General features: G+C 33.5%; 7 protein-coding genes across 17 annotated transcripts in view; 3 read left to right on the top strand and 4 right to left on the bottom strand.

Annotated features, from left to right (window-relative positions):
• Positions 1 to 387: 387 nt before the first annotated feature.
• On the bottom strand, positions 388 to 1,483 carry LOC139998414 (uncharacterized). Its single transcript, XM_072022909.1, has 3 exons — positions 1,268 to 1,483; positions 1,117 to 1,176; positions 388 to 782 (listed from the first exon to the last, which is right to left on the bottom strand). The coding sequence occupies exons 1-3, from the start codon at positions 1,391 to 1,393 to the stop codon at positions 561 to 563; spliced, it is 408 nt and encodes a 135-aa protein (XP_071879010.1). The 5' UTR covers positions 1,394 to 1,483; the 3' UTR covers positions 388 to 560.
• A 288-nt stretch (positions 1,484 to 1,771) lies between these two features.
• On the top strand, positions 1,772 to 7,694 carry Ctr1a (Copper transporter 1A). Of its 2 annotated transcripts, none has more exons than XM_072022903.1 (5): positions 1,772 to 1,989; positions 5,650 to 5,871; positions 5,935 to 6,167; positions 6,303 to 6,332; positions 6,855 to 7,694. In XM_072022903.1, exons 2-5 carry the CDS (start codon positions 5,650 to 5,652, stop codon positions 7,054 to 7,056), a joined length of 687 nt encoding a protein of 228 aa, XP_071879004.1. In that variant the 5' UTR covers positions 1,772 to 1,989; the 3' UTR covers positions 7,057 to 7,694. The 2 variants fall into 2 exon arrangements, with proteins under 2 accessions (XP_071879004.1, XP_071879005.1); XM_072022904.1 differs by lacking the exon at positions 1,772 to 1,989 and adding an exon at positions 2,843 to 3,018.
• Positions 6,057 to 16,643, top strand: Drosha (ribonuclease 3 drosha). Of its 2 annotated transcripts, XM_072022861.1 has the most exons (12): positions 6,057 to 6,167; positions 6,303 to 6,332; positions 11,868 to 12,793; positions 12,884 to 13,127; positions 13,227 to 13,418; positions 13,495 to 13,852; positions 13,928 to 14,345; positions 14,417 to 15,368; positions 15,430 to 15,639; positions 15,719 to 16,041; positions 16,138 to 16,283; positions 16,358 to 16,643. In XM_072022861.1, exons 3-12 carry the CDS (start codon positions 11,883 to 11,885, stop codon positions 16,522 to 16,524), a joined length of 3,921 nt encoding a protein of 1,306 aa, XP_071878962.1. In that variant the 5' UTR covers positions 6,057 to 6,167; positions 6,303 to 6,332; positions 11,868 to 11,882; the 3' UTR covers positions 16,525 to 16,643. The 2 variants fall into 2 exon arrangements, with proteins under 2 accessions (XP_071878962.1, XP_071878961.1); XM_072022860.1 differs by lacking the exons at positions 6,057 to 6,167; positions 6,303 to 6,332 and adding an exon at positions 11,526 to 11,760.
• Rab9 (RAS oncogene family member Rab9) lies at positions 7,047 to 11,042 on the bottom strand. Its single transcript, XM_072022901.1, has 2 exons — positions 9,841 to 11,042; positions 7,047 to 9,772 (listed from the first exon to the last, which is right to left on the bottom strand). Exons 1-2 carry the CDS (start codon positions 10,273 to 10,275, stop codon positions 9,512 to 9,514), a joined length of 696 nt encoding a protein of 231 aa, XP_071879002.1. The 5' UTR covers positions 10,276 to 11,042; the 3' UTR covers positions 7,047 to 9,511.
• Positions 16,644 to 16,656: 13 nt separating the features above from the next.
• Positions 16,657 to 18,173, bottom strand: LOC139998406 (pseudouridylate synthase TRUB2, mitochondrial). The gene is made up of 4 exons (XM_072022899.1): positions 17,767 to 18,173; positions 17,270 to 17,678; positions 17,058 to 17,194; positions 16,657 to 16,972 (listed from the first exon to the last, which is right to left on the bottom strand). The coding sequence occupies exons 1-4, from the start codon at positions 17,909 to 17,911 to the stop codon at positions 16,698 to 16,700; spliced, it is 966 nt and encodes a 321-aa protein (XP_071879000.1). The 5' UTR covers positions 17,912 to 18,173; the 3' UTR covers positions 16,657 to 16,697.
• LOC139998413 (14 kDa phosphohistidine phosphatase) overlaps positions 18,148 to 26,234 on the top strand; it is a 61,195-nt gene continuing 53,108 nt past the window's right edge. For both annotated transcript variants that reach the window (XR_011803257.1, XM_072022908.1), the window contains exons 1-2: positions 18,148 to 18,274; positions 18,456 to 18,629. Coding sequence is in view for 1 of the 2 variants with exons in the window: in XM_072022908.1 (XP_071879009.1) it covers positions 18,205 to 18,274; positions 18,456 to 18,629 (244 nt within the window). In the remaining variant the exon portion in view is untranslated. The remainder of the gene's footprint in view (positions 18,275 to 18,455; positions 18,630 to 26,234) is intronic.
• The window catches only part of LOC139998402 (phosrestin-2), a 174,983-nt gene continuing 167,535 nt past the window's right edge, over positions 18,787 to 26,234 (bottom strand). For all 8 annotated transcript variants that reach the window (XM_072022894.1, XM_072022893.1, XM_072022888.1 and 5 more), the window contains 5 exons: positions 25,034 to 25,181; positions 24,228 to 24,428; positions 22,974 to 23,137; positions 20,394 to 20,675; positions 18,787 to 20,056 (listed from right to left, as the gene is read on the bottom strand). In XM_072022894.1, coding sequence (XP_071878995.1) covers positions 19,769 to 20,056; positions 20,394 to 20,675; positions 22,974 to 23,137; positions 24,228 to 24,428; positions 25,034 to 25,181 — 1,083 coding nt within the window. In that variant the 3' untranslated portion in view covers positions 18,787 to 19,768. The remainder of the gene's footprint in view (positions 20,057 to 20,393; positions 20,676 to 22,973; positions 23,138 to 24,227; positions 24,429 to 25,033; positions 25,182 to 26,234) is intronic.

Here is a 26,234-nt window from a genome sequence, read left to right as displayed (position 1 = left end):
TACTTTCAAAGAAATTTTATACTCCGATATAGACATTACGATAGGGACGAATTTCGATTAAATTTACTTGTCGTTGAAAACTTTCAACGATCTACTTTTATTTTATCGGTTGACGTAAGCGAGTGAAATTATAATTAAATGGAAAATTACTTATAGATTTATATTTTTTATTTGTATGCGAATGATATTTTATTTATTTTTCCGACGATATGCGATTTGCATTACTCGGCGTGTCGAGGGGTCCTTGACCTAGCATGTGGTGATTCCAAAACGCTGACTACTAATAATAATGACGCTTATTTATGACAGGATCGCTAGAATATACCGTCATAATTCATCGCACGGTGCTATTTAAGAATTTTAATACCGCATTAATTCGCACGTAAAAAAATTTTACGATTCTTTATTTATATTTGTAAGATCTTAATTTTCTGGTGATAAATAAATACATATACCTAAATATCATTGTTAATTCTTAAGAAATAAATAGATTGCGTAATATTTCTTTCCCGGGGAAGCTAGATAGAGGTTAAAGTTGAACAAGAACTACGATATTTTAATTAAGAATAGCGACCAGTATGTGTGCTGACCATTCTGATGGATACTGGATCTGTCACTGTATCTGTTGGACTGGATGTCTGTTGTTGATGCGAGTAGCTCACTTCCATATCAATTTCGTCTAATTCTTCTTCCTCTTCTTCATGGGTATCTGATTCTTCTTCTTCTTCTCCTTCTCCCTCTTCTTCCTCTTCTTCTTCCTCCTCCTCTTCCGATCCTCTGAACTATATACAATTGATAATTTCTATTTTGACGTCGGTTAACAAAAACATACTAAATATAGAAAACTAATTTATCATAAGTTTCATTCTCCAAGCGATATTTGCTTAATCTATATTCGTCGACTTATTCGACAGTCGGTAATGACGTTACTAACAATAAGTAGGATCGCCACATACGATAAAGAATTCAGCAATTTTGAAAAGTACGTTTCTTTTTGCTCCGCGCATCTGTATGAACCAACGTATTAAACAACAAAAAATCAAGTACGTATAAATTCGTTAAATAACAAAATATAGTATAATATGTATTACGAAAGCAAATGTGAGGTTAACTTACATCGCTGACTGTCTTTCCGATAGGGATATGGTCATAACGTTGAACTCGGACATGTTCCCTCTGAAAGACAGGTAGAGATAAAAGAGCAGTTTAGATAGAAATAGTTTATATTTGTAAGACAAGCTTGTTAGGTTATACGTAGTGTACTCACCCACGCTTGATGTTCCGCTTCCAGTGCAGCTACTTCGCTCTCATCGTCGCAGGGTCTATCGGCATTGAACCATAGAGGATCCGTTGCTCTTGGTTGTAAATTTGGCCACAAAGGGGTAATCGACATTTTAAAACTTCTTTCACTGTTCGTCGAGAGCGTTCGTATTTCGGCTGTCAAACTGTTAGAAATATACAAACTGCATACGCATGCGCGCGAGTCATGTGCTTGGATTTCGGCGCTTAAGACTTACAATTCAAACGCTTTTAAATGTTTCAAGAAAGAATGTATTCATTCGCGTGGCGAAGAGAACAATAAATATTTTCATAATTTCGTAATATTAATCTTTTATACCATTCTTTGAATATTCGTGTATTCTCGTTTACTTTCACATTGCAATTTTGTCTAAATTAGCAAAACGTTTTAAACACAGAGCGTGACTTATTACGCCACCTGTTGTAGAATAGATGTAATGGTGTCACTGCTCTAGCGTCACGTGTTTACCCGCCGAAACCATTACGCCGAGTCTTCGTTATGTTACATCTACGGCGATGGAGGAAACCGTGAATGTTATGTGCAGTTTATTAATGGATCTCTGAGAGATTGCTCGACGGTTCACGCAGAGAAATCTGCGAAAGTGTCTATTTATCTCATTGTAATCACGTTCAACTATTTTTATAGAAAGGAAGCATTTCTTACAACATAACCTGGACCATTTAATAAAGGTATGCTTGAGTATTGTTAATATTATTTTATACGTCGAATTAGGACAATTTAATCTAATTGGTATAGATAATGTAATCTTTTCGTACATTTAGTTTAAAATTCGCATCCATATATATAAACAATTCCCAATCTTGCGATATAAATTAAACACGAATGACCCATATTGACAGCTATATTCACATTACTAGTATGCAGTAAGATAGTCATGTAATCAAACCTTCGCGTGCTTCAGCGTTAATATAATTTCTATACACTTTCTAAAGTCTGTCATTAGTACATTGATTTCTCTACTTCTGTCTTCACCGTGTTCGGAACACTGTGTTCTTAGAAAATGAAAGCATTTCGATTTTTTTTCTATAAGTTTATATATACGACATATGTTTCGTGCACATGATACAGTGATAGTTCAAACTGATAAAAAGTGAATGTATTATTGTCGTCGTCAGTTTCTGCGAGAACGTTGTCAATTAGATCCTTTCAACTTTACGTACTTTTTGTGAGTTACGATCAGGTGTAAAATATTTCTTTTCATAAGTTAGAAGATAACCGAAAAATTAATGTTTGGAATTCGAATCAATCTTCGACCACAAATCTCAGCTCCAATGTACCATGAGCCAGTTAATCGCAACTAAGCATCATCGATCCAATTGAAACCAATATCGTTCAATTCTCATTGTTTTCAATTTTAAATTACTTATAAATTTCAATATATTAATTAAATTATCAAGATTCACAGAATATGGATGTTTGAAAAGAATGTAATGTAATATAATGGCTTGATGATTAATAAAATATACAATGTCGTTGAAAATCTTTTGTTTCACGCTTTTAAACAGAAGTTGTACTGTGACGCTATAATGGAATAAATCGATAATCGAAACATCTTCCGAGAAAATTATAAGACATATTCCTCCAATGGAATCTTGGTATTTCAATATAAGGATTCCAACGGAGCATCTTATACCTATGCGCAATGGCGTAGGAGTTCACAAACGGGCCGAGATACACGATAGCGTAGGAATTCAGAAGTAAATATTCCCTTTTAATATTTTGTTTGATTAAAATATTTGAATTATTTTATTTTTTTTTTTTTTTTTTTTATTATGATATGCAAACGCAAGTAAAAAATATAATTGCCTATATTACCACTAATTTTATTATTTTCTTGAGAGATTTCCTGTTTTCAACGCAGCCATCGTTCGTTCTAACCGCTTGTGGTTTCAGCGGTGAAATTATTCACTAAAAATAATCCTCTCTTTTATTATCATAAAATTCCCCTCGAAAACAAAGGGGAACTCGTATCATGTTTAGTATTAATTTGACCTGCAGTATTACCTTCCATGTCATAGAATTTCTATGCCTTTTTCCTGTTATAATACCGATGTTGTTAAAAACATCCGGACTCATTTTCCCTCAAAGATATTATAGCATGTATTGACTATAATTATTCGATATACGAATGTCTTTTTTAAAAGCACAAAGCAAGATATCCATATTACCGTCTAAAATGTCATAAAGATGATACATACTCTCCGATTGCGAAACTATGTTTGTAAATAATTTCCTACCCTTTATGTGCATACTATTCGAGAACGAATAGTTATAAAATCTTAGTCGGGTGATAAAATAACTAAATAGATGGCCAATGTCTAAAGATAAGGAAGCGAAACCAATCGACTTGCGATTCAAACTGAATCAAAGTGATTTATTCCGGTCGGGCAGTTTAAGTATTGCAAAACATTTTTAATGCTTATTTAATTACGCGTGACCTAGAATACTGTTTGTTTTTAGTAAATTTGTCGGTAAAATTATGTAAATTATATATCATTACACGTGAGACCTCGCTTCATGAACTTTTTATCTCGACGATGTTTAAAAGCCTACGATGTCTCTTTACGAAAATTTTAAAATTGAAAACAAAAGTTATAAGAAATGCAATTTCTCGTTCAATATTAATAATGTGTTTTAGGGCTGAATATAATACCTAACATTCATTATCCAGAGAAAAATGTTTATATACCTTTTAGACATATTGTTTACCGAAGTACTCACGATTAGCAGCGCAAAATAAAATGCATTTCGTGACGTTCTTTACGGATTATCGTTTTCAGTACAAAACATATCGCGTTTCTCTTCGAACGAGAAGTATAATCTTCTGGACGCATCGCGTTTCAAAGCATTCATATTCAGCGTTTACAATTGTGATTTCAAGAAAAATGTATTTCTATAATTAATCAAATCCTTGATGCACCTATAACGATGCAAATACGTTTCTGTATTTCTATTTTTAAACGTACGTAAATGTTTTTCGGCGATCGTAAACGCGGGCGTATCAATTTCGTTAAATTTCTTCGACCTTTCACCTTGCCATACCATAAACAATCTTTATTTTAATAATTTTATTCCCGAAAATGTAATAAAAAATATAATTCTTTTTTACGAATCGTCAACGCCTGATAACATCATAATCACATGCTTTGAAAACTATGGAATTATTTTATCACAGACCTCAATTTTAATAGGTGAACATAATGAATGCTTGAATAAAATCGTACAACAATGTACAACTCCTAGAATGGAATGTTACTTGCTAGATCTATGCGAGACCTCTCGAACTATCTCGAAGAAATCTACTTTAGAAAGTACGCTGGTTCGTGTTTTTTTCTCTTTCGTTCTCTTTGTTCTTGTTGCCCGATTGCCAGTCATGAACTCGTTTCTTCTTATACTTCTGTTCCAAACTCGTTCACGGCTAGCCTGGCAGATTGCCGAAGGGGAACGAATGATTTTACAAAAGGATCACAGTATTAATTAGAAAAAGACGCTGTTGACCGCTCAAAAAGTATGATCGTCCATTCATTCATGAACGATCGCGGTAGCGGTTTTTCGAAGTTTCATCAAATTTCTTGTTCTTGAACGGTTAGTTACGTAACATCGTTTCCTTGACAAGAAGGAAGCGAGGAAGTAATTTAACAACAAGTCAAAAAGTTTATCCGTCCCTTTTTAAACGAATAAACAGGTTTGTGACATTGATGTTTCGTTAATGCATATAATTACAGTTTTATCGATGGGGACGTCGAGTTTGACGTTTTAAACATGCACACGCACGAGACATGTCGCTATCATGCCGCGTAATACGGCAAATGTTCTCATTATAAAGTCAACGAATCGAACATTTGAGTAACAAGTGTTCTTAGAATTATGACTCAGTTTTACAATTTATGATAATAAAAAAAAAAAGACTTGCTAATTTGCATTAAAACATTTTTTTATCACTCCTATGATACGATATTTTCACCTCGTTTCCGTTAGTTAATACCGCTTTGGTTATAGTTCGATAGTATGGTTCTAAATGATTGCTTCGACCTTCCAGTTACGATACGTTACTTTCGCGAATTAACAATAAGAAAAATGACGATTGTCCTTTGTAATAGTAGCTTTCTGTGCAATGCGTAAAAGCCGATAACTATTTAATGACATAAGCGTAACTACTTTCCGCTAAATGTTAGGATTTTCAGTTCTTAAAATATTTGTAGAACGAAATATTGACAACTTTAGACCGATCAAAAGATCTGCACTTTTTTTATTCTTTCCGAACAGATCATTCGTGTAACAAACTGTTCGTTTTATCGAGTTTGGAATATTTGCGCGTTTCTTCGCAGATGTCTCACGATCATATGGCCCATACGATGAACGTATCGAGTGGACATGCAGCCCACGTTAATCACGCGTCTCATGAATCTATGGATCATTCAAATATGGACAAAAGTATGATGCACAGTTCTATGGATCATGCTAATATGGATCACGGGAGTATGAACCATGAAAGTCACCTTACCGCTGCCTCGGAAACATGTGGCAATATGGGAATGCACGGTATGTCGGTATGTATCATCCACAGACAAAACTCTGATGCTGACTATCGTATATAAAAATTTCATTTGTAGATGGTCTTCCATGGAGGATATTGTGAAAACGTATTATTCGAATCGTGGAAAATCTCGTCGATCAGTGGTCTCATAGGATCGATGATCGGTATCATGATCATGGCCGCACTTTACGAGGGATTGAAGTATTACCGGGAATATTTATTCTGGAAAATGTATAATTCCCTTCAATACAGAAGCGTCACGATGCCACAAGAGAAAAATGTCGTAGCCGAGGATAACAGAGTCGTACAGTAAGTTTCGTGCTCTCGGATGTACAATGGATGGCAGTTTAGAAATTCACGATTGTATTAATTCGATATTTTTTATTTGAATACATAAAGATTGCTATATGATTTTATATATATATATATATATTTTTTTTTTAGTATGGTTGGAGAAGTAATTCACAAACAACCGTAAGTAGATGAGGAGTGAAATTCTCGATTTGCTCTTTTTTCTATTAGTTTTGAAATTGTTTTACTGTGAAAATACATTGTTTTTTTTTTTTTTTTTTTTTTTAATTCTGTTTCTTGAAGAAATACGTACATAAACGATTAAAGTATTAATTTCGCACTGAATCGTGAGATTTTCTATAATCGACGTTATCTCTAACATTTTATGAGACCGCCTTTGTGGACCTTTAGTAGTATTTATTTAACATAAACATTCCGAGTATCAGTATCGGTATCTATCTATCGGTATTTGCCAGGCAAAATTCTTGATATAGATCTCTCTCTTGTACCGTCACACGATCGGTATCGAATTGTCAGTCGAATTGGTCAAAATGCGAGGTAACACTGTATAATCTTCTTGCGTTATTTAGTTGCAATTTCGTTTAATTCTATGATTAATATTGCTTAGCATGATAAATTAATAATGCATTATGCATATATTTTTTTATGTCCAAGAATTAATCCATTTCATATAAATTTGTGCAGGCCCACAATGTTATCATGGATGCATACGTTCCAAACGTTCTTACACATTGTGCAAATTGTGCTGTCATATTTCCTTATGCTGATCTTCATGACTTACAATGTCTGGTTGTGTTTTGCTGTAGTATTTGGTGCAGCAATTGGTTATTTTTTGTTTGGGTGGAAAAAATCTGTTATCGTGGATGTTACAGAACATTGTCATTAGTTGTTTATGTATTTAAAATACATTGTGTTTTTACAACAAAAATGTACATCACTGTACATTGCCGAAAAGTTCATTCTGACCGGAAGAACTTTGAAATAATTACATGTAGTATACGTGTGCAAGAAATATAATTATTCTAAATTCGTATTTACACAAATATATAAAGGAAATGTTCTCAGTTTAAATTTATTCCTATGCATACAGAATGCAATTTTCAATTGTTCGTTGAGAAATATAGAGCATGACTTAATTATTATTGAATAAAAAATATCTATAAAATGCAAATTTGTATACAAAAATACTGGAAGGTTAAATCTTTGATTTGGATAGCCATAGCGCACCTAATTTGTAAATATTGTTAAAAGATTTAAATGAGGAAAGTATCATAAGATGGACGCACACTTTTCTCCAAACTTTTATACGGCCACTTCCAATTTTTTATTGTAATGTATTTTATAAATTGATCTTAACGTTTGAAAAAAAGTGTGCAGTGATATCTTGAACATTGCATACATGATGTATTGTTATAATATAACGTTATCAACGATTGTATTATTACCAAATAGTCCATAAACTACTGTTATTTGTAAAATATAAAATAATATCACATGAAATACAAGAAAAACATTTTGCCGATATATTTTATCATTTTTAAAGAAGCACAGAGCTTCTCTACTTTTTTTGTTCTTGTTTCTATTGCAAGATCGATTTTTTAGATTATAAAATTTATAAAATGTAGATATTAACTAATATTTAAGACATACCGTAAAAATCTTGGCTGATAATATATAATAATTAAATAAAATAATTGAATAAAATATTTTTATAAAATTATTAATGAAACTCATGTAGTACTGATGACGTAAAATATATTCAAGTAATACAGAACTGATATTTTATATTATAACAGTTGGTGAAATCTCTTCACCTTGATATGATTAAATTTTATATATATATATAATATAAATTTTATATATATATATATATGTATACTTTGCACTTAAATCAACAAATTGTTGAATAAGAAGCCACAAATTTATATATTCGATATGTAGCTATACAAAAAGCACCAGCATGCATGTCACATTTATAATTAATGCAAGCCTTGTCATTGAAAATAATACTTAAATTATAATAATATTATATATTATTTATTTCCTGTATGTAAAGCATCGCTAAAGTGTTAGGTAGCTTTTAAGTAAGTTACAGTGCTTTAGAAATGCGTTCATACGTTTTATACGTACAAGGTTGTACAAAAAGCTTTATTTGATGTGTTTATAATATTATTCACTTTGTAGGAAAATCTTTAAACACCGATTGCAGGACATTCCAAGAGCAGCAGAGTATGTTTTTTTGTAGTGTAGATATTTCAAAATCATATGTATATATATATAATATATATATATACATATATATGTATGTATATATAAAGATGATTCAGAGGATTTTGTGATAAATATATATTACTACCACTGCCCTTAGTTTGTGCTGCGAAGATAAGGCAAATTTAGATTACAAAGCTAAATTACATTTTATATCTATTCCTTATTTGTAAAGCAGTTGATGATCATGGTTATTACTATTATTATTTTATCACAAGCCAATAATGTCTGAAATACTTAAAATACTGTCTGTAGCTCGCGAACTGCACAAAGCGTGATACGAGCAGGACGTTCAATTTGACCTTACAGTTTACAGTTGTATTCTGGAAATATCAACCATAAAGTATTATTTTTTTCCGCGTAAATATAATTTCAATTTGCATATTTTAACGAAACTGAAAAATGTTTGTAAGAATAAATAAAATCATATGAATTTATAAAAATATCTATATACGTTCACATTGGCAACGGAAGAAACACTTAGTGTCAGTAAAAATAAAATAGACAAAAACTACTTTCAGCATTAAAATTCACCTTATTATGAGGAAAGTATTGCAGACAGGCAAGAAATCTCTTCAAATAATTTTGTTAGACCTAAAAGAAAAAGTATATTACCAGCAAATTTGTCACTACAACAATGATACTAAATATTTCTGTCTTCGTTATCAACTCAGTATGTAATTAGGTGTTCGAATATTTTACATTTTTTGTAATTGTGTTGCCAATGATCTTGACTTAATCTTTAAACGTTAAGTTCAAACCGTTTAACCAGAATTGAATATTGTTTATGTCAAAGAAAACAATAGAATTATATAATGTAATATCCTTATATATCCTAAATACATTAATCATAATTTATAAGTGTTGGTACAATTTGCGACATATCATACTCTTTTCAAATATAAACGAATTCTATATGTCCATACCAAAACTGCCAGTATGCATCACAAAAATTATTTGTTTACCTCTTTCTCATTCATTCCAGTTAGATTATGATTGTGAATCTTGAGAAATATGTTTCATGCATTATGTTGTGAAAACATAAAAAATATTTAAAATCTTGTATCTGTAACCTACTCAGCACCAGACACAGGCATACAACAACTTGAACGATGAGGAGATTGTTGTTTTGAAAGATCAACAGTATCTTCTACTAATGGTCTTTCTAGTCTAGCTTCAAGTTGTGCCCAAGCAGCAACAGCTGCACCAAATGCTGCTTCAACATTGGTTGCATCCTTTGCAGATGTTTCTACCAATGGTGGGTCTCCATTTTCTGCACACCAAGCTTGAGCTTCTTCTGTAGAAACTTGTTTCTCAGAATCTGGAACATCCACCTACAAAAATTATTTTTGTAAATATTACTGGTAATATTACTCCTTTCTTCGTAAATATTCTTGTTTACTTTGTTCCCAACAACTATAAATGGAAATGTTGATCCTTCTTGAACATCAGCATAATAAAGAAATTCAGATCTCCAAAGTGCTAAATTTTTAAAACTTGTTCTATCATCTACCGCATATGTTAAAAGGCAAATATCAGAGCCTCTATAGAACGGAGTTCTAAGGGTCTTAAATCTTTCTTGTCCAGCTGTATCCCATATTTGCAATGTATATGCCTCTCCATTAATATCAATATCCTTGTTTAAAAATTCTACTCCAATTGTATGAAAACTATGTTCATCAAAGTGATTTGATACAAATCTATTCATAAGACAAGATTTTCCAACACCACCATCACCCAGAATCACCACTTTTAAAAGTGTAGATCTTTGAGAATTACGATTTTGTAGATTACCACCTCTAAGTGTACCTACTGTAGCAGAATTGTTTCCTGACATCTTTCAATCTTTATCTTTTTAGAATAACGAAGAAACTATATGTTCAAAAATATGATATATATGTATATCCTTCATATATCACTATTTTCGACATCAGATAATTCAATTCTTCATTCGTTAAACATCGAATGTGTTGGGGATCCTTTGTCAATGTAGGAATCAGCTGATTCTGATACCAAATAAGTCAATCCACTTTTCTCATATTAGATACATATTAAGCCAACAATATATGCTCATTCAGGATTTGCAACTTCGTATTATTCATGTGCAGTAAATAATTGTATTATTTAAAACACTTTAATATCGTAATTTTCGTTTTACGATCAAGCATAACCTTCTCATTTTATAGCAGCATTTTAATGTCAATTTAAATGGGGTTTATATTATTTTGACGAATGAAATTGTAATTTTCAATCTCACAGAGGCCATGTACTTTATCTTCTTCGATGTTAACTTAATTATTCGAACAAAGTCGCGATACCTTGAAAAGATGCCCTTTGGTACTGAGTCATAGCCAACACCGAGTAAAATTACAATTTTCTTGAACAAATATATATCGTACGTTCACTCCAAAGCATTTGGCAATGGTAAGAATCATGAACGACTTTTTAACTTTTCTGAACAGCTAAAAAGTATCACTGGTTCTGAGCATTTTTGTTGTGCGCAAAGTATTTGACACTTTGCAGACGACAAAAGAAACGCCCATGTTGGATGTTAAACATACAGGATGAATATGGCTACCAGAAATTATAAATAATGTTAATTCTGTATATATCATATACAGAATTAACCATATATAACCATATATATGTAACTAACAATAATTTATGTAACAGCTAATAATAAATAAAGTAATAATAGTTACATGTTTGTTATTACAATTTATTCGAGATATTAATGTATATATGCTTTGATTCATTAATATGTATATTATGATTAAAATGTTTTAAGATTATAAGCTGCTACATGTTATTATATCGCAATAATAAAATATCTTTTTTATATTCTTCTGTGGAGTATAGCTAGAGTATAGATATTATGCTATAGAATGTTATAGAGTAACTAGAGTAATATATCATAATAATATAGTAAAATATTACGATTCGATCTATTAATATCGATCTGTGTTACTAAAATAAAAAAAATATCTTACATAAATTATTGCATAAAAATTATTGTATATAATTGTTATAATTGTGCACAATGCACTAGCTGTTTTTATGTAATTTGAATTTTATTTACCACGCAACCAGAAGATGGTGTTATAGTGCATGAGAGATTCTTTCTTCTACATTTAGATGTCGTATCGAATTGACAGCACGAAATAGTGTCCTAGTAGGTGTATTGTTTATCTAAATTTCATACTTTTTCCATAACTTTTATAATTTAACTTAACATTGAAATTCCCTTATATTCCCTATAAGGAAGATTTTAAATTGCAAAAATACATATTTTTCACTTAGTTTTATAAACCCTGTATATTAGGTAACATCATTTTTTATATATTTTATATTTGCAATCAATGAATCAATTAAAACAAATATGTTCCGTTTTACTCATGTAGGTTAATATTTCATATCAACATATTTCAGGTGAGGTTATAGAAAATGGCAAATCCTCCTCCAAATGTTGGTCAATCTTATTTTTGGGGCACAGGAGTTTCTCAGCCACAAAATATGGGATATTATTCGGTGCCACCCCCAAATTTTCCACCTCCAAATTTTAGTCAGCCACCACCATCCTATAATATACCGGTCTCTACTTTGCCTGAAAATAAAGGTGCAAATTATATTCCACCGTATCATGCTATGGGAACATGTTATCAAAATGAAGTTTCAAATTCTTATGATGTTCCTTATCAAACTCCAACGGAACTACAATGTAACAATCAAAATTATGGAATGTCTAACTATCCTCAACCTGTAAGTAATTTTAACACAAATTGGGATGACGGAAGTGCATATCATAACAGTGATAATGTAGAATGGAAGTCCAATAACTATTCGTCTGATTGGAATAAACCACAAAATAGCAAAAATTCTTGGTATGAAATAAATAAAGTGCAAGAAGATGATAGAAAATCATCGTATGTAAAATTTAATGATTCTCCAAAAAATAAAAGGTTTGAATGGAGATATAGAGACAAAGAGCCCTCTAATAGTTATTCAGTTAGTAAAAGACGTTCCAGAAGTCCTCAGAATAGGTCAAGGGAAAGTAGATCAAGCAGATCACCATATAGATCAAGATATGATTCCCAAAGAGAGAAATATTCAAAGTATCCAAAAAATAGATCGGTCTCTAGAGAGCGTTTACATTGTGAAGAAGACTCTGACAGAAGATCAATACACAGAAAAAACAATTTACATACGTCACGCTCTCAGCGATCATATACAAGTTATAGAAGTAGGAAGAGATCTAGATCTCAAGAATCTTACTCATCTAGAACTGCTAGTCCAAATAATAATCCCCCCATTAACAGGGATAGAACTGAAAGAGAGTTACTTCTAGAAAAATATAGGTACTTTAGTAATATAGTACATCTTTAAAAATTATATACATATATATATATATTTATACAATTTTAATTCGTACTGTGTTATATCTCAAGGCAAGATTATTGTGCAACAAGTAAAGATATGGAAAGGAAAATGGATGAACTATCTGCGATGGGACCTGAAGGTATTATGGAAAATGCAAGAAAAGTATGGACACGTACTGCACCAGCAGATTTATATTATAATAGAGATGAAAGCAACCCAAAAATAATGAGAGGTACGCCTAAGCTGCATGAGTTATGTGAATTATTCAAGAAAGTATTACTAAATAGAGCTGCAGCTGCAAGAGCTTTACAGGTATATTTATTTTCAAGTAATATAATATATGTAGAAAATTTGTATATACTTAAAAATATTTTTAAGTCTTCTACTGTAATTAAATCTTCTACTGTATAGCCTCCTTACGAACCACCTCCAAGAAAAACTAGAGCTCGTTTATGCAGACACAAATCTGAAGCGTGTAGTAGTTCTTCTTCTGACAGTGATAGTTCAATGGATGAAGATGACAGAACAATGGAAGAATTAATGGCAAAGAAACAACATCCGCAAAGATTACATCCTGAAATGTGGTTTAATGATCCTGGAGAAGTAAGTATCTTTTATTTTTCAATCTTTTGTAATGTTTCATGCGATTAACGTTAAAAAAAATTGTTTGATATTACAGATGAATGATGGACCATTGTGCAGGTGTAGCGCAAAATCAAGAAGGTCCGGTATTAGACATGGAATCTATGCTGGAGAGGGTGCAATAAATAAATGTGATTTAAATACAAATAATGCCGATAAATTATATCATTATCGAATAACAATTAGCCCCCCAACAAATTTTCTTACCAAAACACCAACAATTATTAAGCATGATGAGCACGAATTTATATTTGAAGGATTTTCTATGCTCTCGCATTTTCCTCTCGTAAAATTACCGACTTGTAAAGTAATAAGATTTAACATTGAGTATACAATCCTTTACATAGATGAGAAGTTACCAGAAAATTTTATGATTCAAGAATTGGACTATTTCCGTAAGTTTTCTTTCGTTATATTTACTACGTGATTGAATGTATTTCATGTTTATAAAAGATTCTTTCTTTTTTCAGAAACTTATTTATTTAAAGAAATATTGGAACTTACAGACTTTGATTTACAAGCTGCGCAAAATAAATCTGGTTGTGGTCAATTTCATTTTATGCCAAGATTCGTTCGTGATTTAGCTGACAATGGACAGGAAATATTATCTATGAATGAGGTTTTAAATTATTTAATCAAAAGTAGTAAATTGTTAATAGATCCAGATGATCTACCTAGGTTAGTAGAGATGCCCCAATATAAATGGCAAAATTTTGCGGACGAAGTAAAGGGTATGATTGTTACATATCCTGGAAAAAAACCATGCAGTGTTCGTGTAGATCAGTTAGATAGGAACCAAGCAGATCAGCCACCTGGTGTAATTGCATACCCTGAAATTGTACATTTTGGAATTAGACCACCACAACTTAGTTACGCAGGAAATGCAGAGTAAATATCTTTTGCTGTGAAATTATTTCTTTAATGAAAGGTAATAATTAAATTGTTTTTATTTATTTCAGTTACCAAAAAGCATGGCGTGATTATGTAAAATTTCGTCATTTATTGGCTAACATGCCAAAACCATCGTTTGAAGATAAACGAAAGTTAGAAGCAAAAGAGAATAAGCTTCAGGAATTAAGAACCCAAAGTAAAATGAAACGCGACGTTACTGTGGATGTTAGTTCTGAGGGATTTTATAGAACTGGAATAATGTGTGATATAGTACAACATGCAATGTTAATTCCAGTACTTGTTTGTCATTTAAGATTTCATAAATCTTTAGATAACTTAGAGCGTACCTTAGGCTATGAATTTAAAAATAGGTATCTTCTTCAATTAGCTCTAACACATCCTAGTTACCGTGAAAATTTTGGTACAAATCCAGATCATGCACGGAATTCTTTGACTAATTGTGGAATAAGACAACCGGAATATGGTGATCGGCGAATACATTATATGAATACTCGAAAACGTGGTATTAATACATTAATCAATATAATGTCAAGATTTGGCGCGAGAACCGAAACTGAATCTTCGATAGCGCACAATGAAAGATTGGAGTTCTTAGGAGATGCAGTAGTAGAATTTCTAACATCGATTCATTTATTTCATATGTTTCCTGACTTAGAGGAAGGTGGTTTGGCTACTTACAGAGCAGCAATTGTTCAAAATCAACACCTCGCTGTATTAGCAAAGAAATTAAATCTAGAGGAATACATGCTCTACGCACACGGAAGTGATCTTTGCCATGATTTAGAATTACGACATGCAATGGCAAATTGTTTTGAGGCATTAATGGGTTCATTATTTCTTGATGGTGGTATAGAAGTCGCAGATAGAGTTTTTGGCGAAACACTTTTCAAGGATGAAGAAGATCTCGGAAAAGTTTGGGTAAATTACCCAAAACACCCTTTGCAAGAGCAGGAACCAACAGGTGATAGACAATGGATACCAAGTTTTGAACTATTGCAAGTAAGTATTAAAAAATATTTCGTATTTAATGATATATTGACAGCTTTTATCTTATTTTTAGAAATTAACAAAATTTGAAGAATCTATTGGTATTGTGTTTACCCATATCCGTCTTTTGGCTAGAGCATTTACCGATCGCAGTATAGGGTACACGAACTTAACACTGGGTTCTAATCAACGTTTAGAATTTTTAGGAGACACTGTATTACAATTGATAGTTTCCGAATATTTATACAAATATTTTCCAGAACATCATGAGGGTCATCTATCTGTAAGTAGTACTATAATTTTTTTCATAAAGACATAAGAAAGTATTCTTATATTATATACAATATTCTTATATTTTATAGTTATTACGAAGCTCTCTTGTAAATAATAAAACTCAAGCTGTAGTATGTGATGATTTGGGGATGACTCAGTATGCACTTTATGGTAATCCAAAAGCCGAATTAAAAACAAAGGACAGGGCAGATTTATTGGAAGCGTTTCTGGGAGCTCTTTACGTCGATAAGGGCTTAGAATTTTGTCGTGTCTTTTGTGACGTATGCTTCTTTCCACGTTTACAAGATTTCATTATGAATCAAGATTGGAATGATCCAAAGAGTAAATTGCAGCAATGTTGCTTAACATTAAGAACAATGGATGGTGGAGAACCTGATATTCCTGTATACAAGTAGGTTCAAGTCACACAAGTTTAAATGTTTTTATGTATATTACAAAAAATATACATAAAACAATATACAATATTGTGATTCAATTCTCTTTTCAGAGTGATTGAGTGTAAAGGACCAACAAATACAAGAGTTTATACCGTTGCTGTATATTTCCAAGGAAAACGATTAGCAAAGGCATCAGGTCATAGTATTCAAGAAGCAGAGATGAATTCAGCAAAAGAAGCTTTAGAAAAATCTCAAGGTATTAAATTAAATATTTGAAATGAAATTTGGAAATATGAAACTTTTTACTTTATTTTACTTATTCTTTTACAGATTTGTTTCCACAACTAGATCATCAAAAACGTGTAATAGCGAAGAGTATGAAAATGCAACAGTGGCCAAATAAACATAAAACAAGGGGAAGATCCATGAAACCTACAGATAAACACGACGATTCTGATACTAGTCAGCGATCTAAGAGAAGCCGAAGCGAAGCATAACGGACAATTAATTTTTGTTGCAGTTGAAGTGTTATTTTATATTGAATTTATGTATATAGTAATTGATATTGTATAACTGATGGTAGATATAGTAAATCTTTAATAATTATCAAAATAAATACTACTGTAATATAACAAATAATAAATATTTATTTAACATGATTATTCAATATTTAAATTTCCATAGGATTGTTAGCAGGTTCTACTAATGCAGGGTTTTCCTGATGTAAGCAATCTTCATTCTGATCTATAATTTTTTGACACATTTGCATATTGTTTACAATGTGCTGTAGAGTCCAATACTTTGTTAACAATGCATGCCTTATATTAAATAGACCATCTTGTACACAAAGTATTTGAGTACAAGTAGCATTGCTACGAAGCTTCAGCCCTAGCTCGTGAATAATGGTTTTCAGGTACAAATCATATTCATTTGTGCAAACAATTTCTACAATATTATAAGAGATATAGAATGTAATTTTCTTACAAATTATATTATTACCTCAAAACTTTATTCAGTGAGATATATTTACCTAATGCAAATTCTGGGGGTGAAAAGTCTATACATTTAATAGTATATACCATAGGGATATTAGGATCTGCTGGTCTAATCAGGCCTTTAATTGCTAGTTCGTATGCAGCTTGGCTTTGAATATCTACACCACACAATCTATAAACATATGAAAATATAATAGAGTTAGATTGTGTATAATTGTTTCTAAGTATGCATTAAATCTCAACATACTCAAACATTTTTTTTTGATGAGAAGATTGCATCGAGCTACATAACTTGTCAAGGTGACCACGTCTTACGTGCGCATATGTAGATTTTTCTATTACTTTTCCAGTATGAAAATAATTATCTGTTGCCTTTCCTAATAATCCTTTTACCCTGTAAAATCTTAAACTTTTGGATGTCTTTATTTTATGAATCAATAGATTACCCTTGTTGATTCCACAAAGTACAACACCAGACACGTCTTGTTGCAGAATTTTTGAAGCAGCAAGTTTAAAGTCATTTGGTTGATAACGAGGTCCTGTTACTAATGGATGGTCTGCGAAACTATCTCGAACAACAACTTTCATATGCTTATTTGTTTCTCCTTCTATAGCTACATGCTTCATTGTTGGCCTCGTATACATGTCATTTAAATCTATTAAATTTAGTTTAATTTTTGTTGTAGTAAATTGGTTAAATTCTATCAAAAAAGAAATTGTTATAAACAAAGGATATATCATAACCTCTGCATAAGTTGCTGATCACCGTTTCTCTCATTCTATTAAAGTGTAAAGATGCAGGTTTATAAATCACAACTACACCATTTAATGCGCTGTATACCAGTCTCGCGTCCTTTACATATTTAGTGACTGTTTGTACTGCTGACATACTGAATATTTTATGGTTATAATAGCACTTATTAATCTTTATAAAACAGTAAAATGTGTTAGAAACACGTGCAGATTGATATACAAGTACCAAATCGAATCATTTACTTTTTATACGTCTGTTTCATGGTGTCATTTTACATCTAAAACCTAATACATTATTGCACATGATATACACGTGAGTTGTATTTTAGTAAACATCATTTGATTCATATATAATCTGTATCATACATATATACTTACGTTTCATTTTAGCGTTCGAAATACAAGGACATCTAACGTACGGTCTCATAAATGGCTGTAGTCGCAAGTTTGAAGAATTTTGGAATTGGAGCTTTCAACACCCGGCGTCTTATTTTTAAAGGTATTTATAAAAAAATATATAACCCGATTGAATATTCTGATAAAATACCGAAACAACGATTAATATGTATTGCTTCCAAATATGCTTTTGGCATATTTGTCCTGTAGAATGAAAGTAATAAACTAATGTAGCGATAGGTTATGTTGCTTATGATACTTGTTTTTTCTTTTTTTTTTTTCAGCGGTATTCTCAAATAATAGACAGCTTGTCACGATGTCTGAATTACTGAATAAAGTACCTGATGTGGATATCGATGGTCATGGAAAATTTAAATACATCTTGATCAGCGTTCATGACGAACGTGCAAATGCCACCAAATCCATCGTCAGAGGTTATGCTAGAGCTCAGTGGCATTGTAAGTAATCATTATAAAATGTTTATAATTTGTTGATGTCTTTGCGCTGAAACAATCCTTTTTGCTTAAAATATTATTACATGAAATATCTCTATACGAAGTATTTTCTTACGTAAAATATGTGGTGAGTATAAAATGGAAAGTCATAAGACATAAATATCTTAGACAAAAATTTTATTTATAGTTGTAAATTATTTAGAAGGTTCATAAGTTAGAGTTTCACATATATTCTTGTACAATCATATTCATATAATTTATTATTTACATAAATAACGATATAATCTGTACAGTTTTACATACATATGTGCCTATACATGTGCAATAAAATCCATAAATCAGGCACGAATCATTGTAAAACATGCCTTTGGATTATCTTATTCTATTAAGGTACAATGACTTTTGTAATCTATTTAATTACACGAAACATTCATTTCACAATTAATAAAAGACAATACGAGATAATACCGAGATATTTTCTGCCTAAAAAAATAGATTCGAGATATTCGATATTTTATAGATTGATTTTTATGATTGATTCTGTCAAGTATGTGGATGAATGGATTTTACAATGTGTCGTTTAATAATCTTATTATTCGATAATCGTCGATTTGCACATAATTTAAAGGGCAGTACGATTTTCATTTATAAGAATGGCGCGGGTAGGAACTGCATAACCCGTAGTGTATTCTCAATGGCGAAAATCGTCTCTCGATCAACCTTACCAAACCTGTGGTAAGATAGTTTTAGCAATTAAAAATTATTACGCTTCATTGATATTATACAGAGAATAAAATTTGTATAAATCTGTTTTCCCACAACATATATACACGACGTTAATGAAGGAAGATAAAACGATACGTAAATGTTTAAAATACTTAAAATTTCATAACTACTCGCGTATTCATCAAAACCTCCTCAATCGTCAATTAATCAACGAAAGAAAAAAAACATCGTGGTCAATTTTTCTAAACGTTGCTTTTCTTTTCGCGTTACTAAGAAGCTCTTCTAAAGCAACACCAAGCTCTCTGTATATCGAAACCCAATTTACAGTTCTTATGATTCGAAGTTTTCACGTTTCTCGCGTCGTTGTTATTCTTCGTCGATGATCGCGACGATGCATCGGTCGTTTGCGCCTGGTCTCAGGTACTGTCGCTTTCCTCATAGTGCTCTATCAGGTCCACGTCGATATCCCTGGACTCTTTTAGTTTCTCTTTAATCGGTTCTAATTTAGTTGCCTTGTATTTGTGTTCGTTATCCTCTTGCCTCTCGAGATTCTCTGTGATCTCCTCGTTCGGCTTCCCCAAAACTCTTGGCTCTCTGATGGGGGACGGAAAGCCCACTAAATCCGGATCTGTGTTGCTATGCATTAACGTGAACGGTAACTTAAGCGACACTTCTCCGCCCATTGTTGAAATTAGTAGCTTTACCTGTAAGGATAATAAGATGAATCGTAGCCTAATGTGATTATTAAAAAAAGAGAAAAAAAAAACATCGGATGCTCATTCGAATTCGTATTTTTATGAATAGAGATAAAAAAGTGGGACTTACTTAAATAAAAATTTGTTTTATATACGTAGCTTTGCATATTATTCTGTACATTCTGTACTCGTAAATGCATAAATACCCGCAGTCTAGCTATCCGATGAAAATGATAGACTGCTCTTACGAATAGTTAAAATTTTATAAATTACCTCGCTTATACGATCCACAGACAAAGAAGCAATTTTCGCTTATAATATCTTTTTGTTCGTAAAGATGGTTTACCTTTACGTAATAGGAAACGTATATGGCAAAAACGTTTCTATCCTCTGGACCGTTTCCAGGGCAAATAACGGTGGAGGCTAACGTCGCCTCCGCCTTCGTGTAACTGTCCTCCAAAGCAATCCAATTTTTGGTCGAGCCTTTGATCGGTCTAAGCGTATAGCTTTTCCTCAGCGAAAGTCCGGGACCTATCGGGCATCCCTCTTGCGACGACAGCAAGGCTACCACGTTCTTGAATTTGCCATTGCTGAACATGCACACATCTACGTGTTGCACGATGAAAACCTGCGGAACAACCGGTTGCATTAATAGAGAGAATCATGCGAAATATCATAAAAAGATTATAATTATATTATAATTTCGTGAAAAGATTATAACAGGTACTGCTGCTAGAACAATGTATAATTCACTTTGTTTTATAATGGTTGGAAGGTTTAATGAATTCTAAGAGAATCCGTCAGCTTTGTGGAGTTTAATACGTGTATTTAGAGAATTTTGAGAGTAAACCTTTTAACGGAGGAACGTAATGTAAAGTAATGAGATGAAACAAGTCTTGAGAAATAATTTCTGCTTGGTTTTATTGCTTCGTTTTAATTTATTCGTTTTATACATTATGCGAGGGAAGCTTCGTTGCATTTAAAATAAAGGGCAGGTTAATTACGACGCTAATTTAGTAGAAAGACTGGTATTTGCCAACCAAAGAACAAATACGACTACGTGTTTTAAGTCTAGCGTATGCAACTTGTCGAGTCTACTCTGTGTCAGTCTGTTTGTCAAACTGTCGGAACAAAGTTAACATAGCGGACCTATTCGGAACCCGTACACTAGTCATCACGCTATCGAACCCGTCTGTTCTCGTTTTCAAACAATGTTCGTCACACTCGCTAATGAACTGTGGCGCAAAGGAAATTGACACGGACGTGGTCGCTTTACATTCTCGGCTCCTTCTGTCGTCTGAGGGAATTCACTAGCCAATCCCATTCTCTCTATTCTTTGCACCTCTCCTACCTTTAATTCCCTTATATTTATTATCCTAATTTACAATCCCATCGATTTCGTCTATACTTTTTAATTTTTTCTATATAATTAAAAAATATGCGAAGAAAGTATTCGAAACTTAAGAAACTTGGCACGAGTTGTGATATTAATTCGATAGCTCTTCGAAGCCTCGATGGAATTTTTGTTTTAATATCGTACTTTTTATTTGCTCCACTTTGGTAAAACATTTTACCGTTAAATATTTCTTCCTATTAAGTTTTATCGTTTCTATTATCATACGTCTCTAGGTTCCACGCGATTTGTTTTACAATGATTCGAACATCTCTTAGCGTTCTTATCGTATCTGAATCCCGGAGCGTTCGTTAAAATTGATCTTTTCATTCAAATTACGATGTTACATTCAACGCGCGTATTTCAATCGGATTCCACTAAGACGAGAGAAAAGAATAAATTTGTGTCTGCGGTTTTCAAACAAAGTCGTTTATTATTAGCATCTCTATATGTTTTCTAACAGGCGATATACTAACTCAAACTTTCTTCACGATACGCTATTCGCCAATACTTTGGAATTAAAGCGTGAGTCATTATCTAGCGTCGAGTTGGATCATTTTCGGGTCTCCTCAAATACGATGTACAGTTATATTACTGGTGCATGTTCTACGAATGAAATTTTGCTCGAATTAATATTCTCCGACCCGTGAATGTTACTATGCACCATCGTATTTCACGCGAAACTGTTTGCGTGATGGAAATAATTATGTTGCTTCGAAGGGATTCCTCGAGCTTTCAAATTCCATGTAAATTTCCCTATCGTTCGAAACTCTCTATTTTATTATCTATGTATTTCTGTTTAACGTTAGTTAACGATGGCCAGTTCGATTGAAGTTTTGAGAATTCTGTTTCATATTCGATTATTTCCTTGTGCTCCGAGCGAAGCAATAAAGCGCAGTAGAATAGGCAATCGCATGGTCCGCCGTATCGTACGTACATTATTTCATTTACTCGATATGCTACGGTTTAACCCACTGAACGCACACATTTTTTCGGTTTATCAATAAAAGTGATTAGATTTTTTATTCCAAGAAACACCTTACAATGAAAATGAATGACAAATATATGTTTTGTAAGTTACACGCGTAGTTTAGTACACGTGCAAGATATCTTGGTTCTTAAATCCGTAAAATAATCGTTTAAATCACCAGCGTGTGCGTTAAATGGTTAACATTTTTTTTATAGCAATTGGTTGTGAAGTGGCTTGTCTTCCTTTTCTTTTTTTTTTTTTTTTTTTGACGATTGAAAATTACGAAATGAATTAATAATCGGGCATCTCGTCGAGGCTATCCTTATTAAAATCACCTGTTATTACGTACGCGAACGACACACGTCGTACAGCACGCAGATTATTATTTGTAATTTTAATTTGCTCAGTTATCGAAAAGTTACTCGCGGTAAGGATAAAGGAGGGATAAATCGCAAATTGCTTCTCGAGCCAAACAATCAGTCTCTTGTTAGCATTTGAACCTGTTGCCGGTAATCCGGCTCATACATTATACAATCAGTTGCGCGACTAAGGATGCGCCTTACCTTGATCCTCCTCACAGTTTTGCTGCTGTTGTTATTGACGTTGACGTGCACGGTTATTGGATCTCCGTGAGCGTAGATCGCACGATCTAGTCGTGCTTCCAAACCCACGCGACCATCGCTCAATAAGAACGGTTTCTCCACTGCAGCATGTGGCCCTACGTTCTCTGAAACAGGCAATTAGAGACTTGTAACAAATCGGAATAAGCGAAGCATGAAAAGTAGAAGAGTCAGACGTGAATCGATGAAATTGTCGTGTCTAAGCGACGAGCCAACTTACATTCCTCGATTAACACTTTGACTGCCACGTTGGTCGTACTATATGACCGGTCACGGTTTCTCCTGTGACGCCACGGTGGTCATTGGCGACCGGAGCCTTTGAACTTTTTACAATTGTAAAAATTGTATGAAAATCGACAGTTGGGGCATTTTGCATATAATCGAAAAATAGAAGATACTTTGAAATAAAGAGTGACCCATTGAACGATTAAACATTTTTATTAGAACATCGATAAAAAAAAATGAGAACAAATCTTGCGTCTAACGGTACACTGTGTTCGCATCCATATCTTTCAGGGGTAATCTACGAATATTATTATAAACACAGCTTAGAAAATAATCGTAAATGCTGCTTTGTAATCGTATAATTGAAGCTAGAAGTGTGAACATACCTTACTGTTATATGTAGAACGAGCAAATACCGTTTACTAATATCTTCTACGCGTTTCAACGATATATTCTGGACGTTTTGCTTGCGACGAAACGACGAACGCGAATGGTTCGTTGAGATAAACTAAGCCTCGTTAGAATACGTCGCTATCAACTGTTACCAAGGCGTCACGGCGGCCACCCGTGACCACCAATAAGATAAACGGTCCATTGGGGAAGAACGTTGTCTTACATCGTCGATTTATTATTATCTTGCCATTATATACTTTGAATAATAAAAATACTTCCGTAGCGTCCTGAGCGATTTCGGCGTGGCAGTCAAAGTGTTAACGTGTAACGATCACAAGGATGATCCTCTGGAACATTTTCCCGGTCCTTTATCGACTGACCATCGGAAACTTAGCCTGTCCAACGTTTCTCGTCAATCATACTCGCACACACACATTCGTACATAGCCTTTTACAGATAATTAAACAGGGATTTAAATGATTGATCAGCCCGTATGCAATGACTAATCGCGATCAGCTTCAAAGCAAACCGAACACACTTTGATGCCTCGTGCCACTCATCCAGAAATAAAGAGCTTACCCTCGTCCTCTGTGATCTCATTTTCCATGAACGAGACTCTCGTTTTACAAGCTTGACCTCTGGATCCAGGAGAAGGACTCGCCGACACTGGCACGCTGTATACGCTGGTAGCTGGCAACGGTGGCTTCGTAGTTCGCTGGACGACACGGATACCCATCCTGACGGTCGTTTTCCGATGCAACTTCTCGTCCGCTCGTTCAGCTAAATGTCATAGTGTCCAGCGTTTAGCAGACAGTTACGACGTTATTTACGGAGTATCGAGCCAGGAAGATTGTTCTCGGGTAATCGGAATTCGAAGCGATCGTTCAGTCGTCCGATCGTACGATTCAGTTTGGAAAACGCGGCCGAGAAGACCCGATTTAATTTGCTACGTGGGTGTAACGCGCTACCAGGGCATTTTAAATCGAGAGTTTCTACGTGATTCGAAGCCATTACCGCCAAGGGACACGAAATACGATCTGGGAAATCGATGACGAAGTTCAATCAATGAACAGCGAGTAAATTCATCGATCAACTCTTGACGTTTACTCTTTTTTCTTCTGTTCGTTTATTCGCTCTTCGCACCCTCGTTTACCGATTCGACTTTTTTAATCGATAAATCTTATCGATCTTCCTGGTGATTTCACATGGAAACACGACGCGTGGATAGCTGAATAATCCTTTTATATCGTACAGCTTTTATAGAGTTTCAAAATGAATGAATTTCACAGTGAGAAGAGCGATCTATGGTTTTCATGCGTTTCTTCATAAAGGTTCGCTCAATTCTGTTTTATCCCCGTAAAAGAAACTCGACTCGATTTACTCACCTACGTAAGCTCTGACGTCGTAGCTAGTACCAATGGGGGCCCCATTGTATTCCTTAGCAGGCACCAATTGCACCGACGGGGGTGCTAACGGCGTGATTTCCATGGTAAACGCGTGAGCATTTGGACCTAATCTTTTCACCAACGCCTCCTGCAATAGAACATCGAAACCTTATCACCGTCGCGAACGATTCGTTTTGTAATGTATAACTTGTTTCCATCGTCTCGTTAAATGAATATCGATGGAAAGATCTAGAGAGACTGACATTCCGGTGCCCGGTTTAAAGTAACTCACACCTTTGAATTTAATATATTATCAGAGTATAAAGGATATTTCTAATAGTATATCTGTGTTTAGAGATGTTGCGGTTATTAGATGTATGAACAGAGGAACGCGTGGATAAATTGTAAAGTAGAAAATATATTTTAATACAGAAGTGTAAGTACAAGTAGTATGACCGAAAGCTCCGAAGCCATCGTCGCCTGTCTACCGTTTATGATCTGCCTTCGTCCCAATCTATTGTCTATACGCTGTCGATGGTTTCGGTGCTTGAGAAAACTAAAAAGGCCAGATGTAGAGTTTTCTTAGAAGTGGTAACCGCTTCGACAAGAGATTAAAAGATTGACGACAGTAATATTTAAAAATTGTATTTCGAAGTCTAGTCGTAGTCACGAGGAACGTGAGCTTAATAACTTTACATCTGCGCAGTAATTAATGTTCGACTCAGAGATCCAGAGATCATCTCGTTTTCGTTCAGAGAGATTCGACGGTTTGCATGATGCTATATATTTGAACGTTTCATTACACGATGACGGAATAATCCTCCGAAATTTGTTCTGCTTAACCGATCGATAGAGGATTTACACACAAATTATCGACGTATATTAGGCTGGTCTTTCACATATGTTAATTAATTGACTATTTCAAGGTTTATGGATGCGCAAGCTCTCTTGAATTCACCTGCGAAACTATTTCACGTTTCTCGGTTCTCAATAAAATCGAGTCTGTGTTTTTACGCGATATTCATTTATAATTGCTGGAAAATCGAGCATATTTGCATAAGACTCGTTCAGAGCATTTTATCGCGACCAATTAACGATTTATATAATGAACGTAATGGTGGCAAATTGTACGTCGAAACGAAATTTATCGATCGCCAAAGCGATTGGCGAACGCAAACGCGTTATGGATAATTCTACGCTG

This window comes from Bombus fervidus, chromosome 3 (assembly GCF_041682495.2).
Source record: "Bombus fervidus isolate BK054 chromosome 3, iyBomFerv1, whole genome shotgun sequence".
NCBI classification, from domain to species: Eukaryota; Metazoa; Arthropoda; class Insecta; order Hymenoptera; family Apidae; genus Bombus; species Bombus fervidus.
This window is presented reverse-complemented; position numbering and strand designations above follow the sequence as displayed.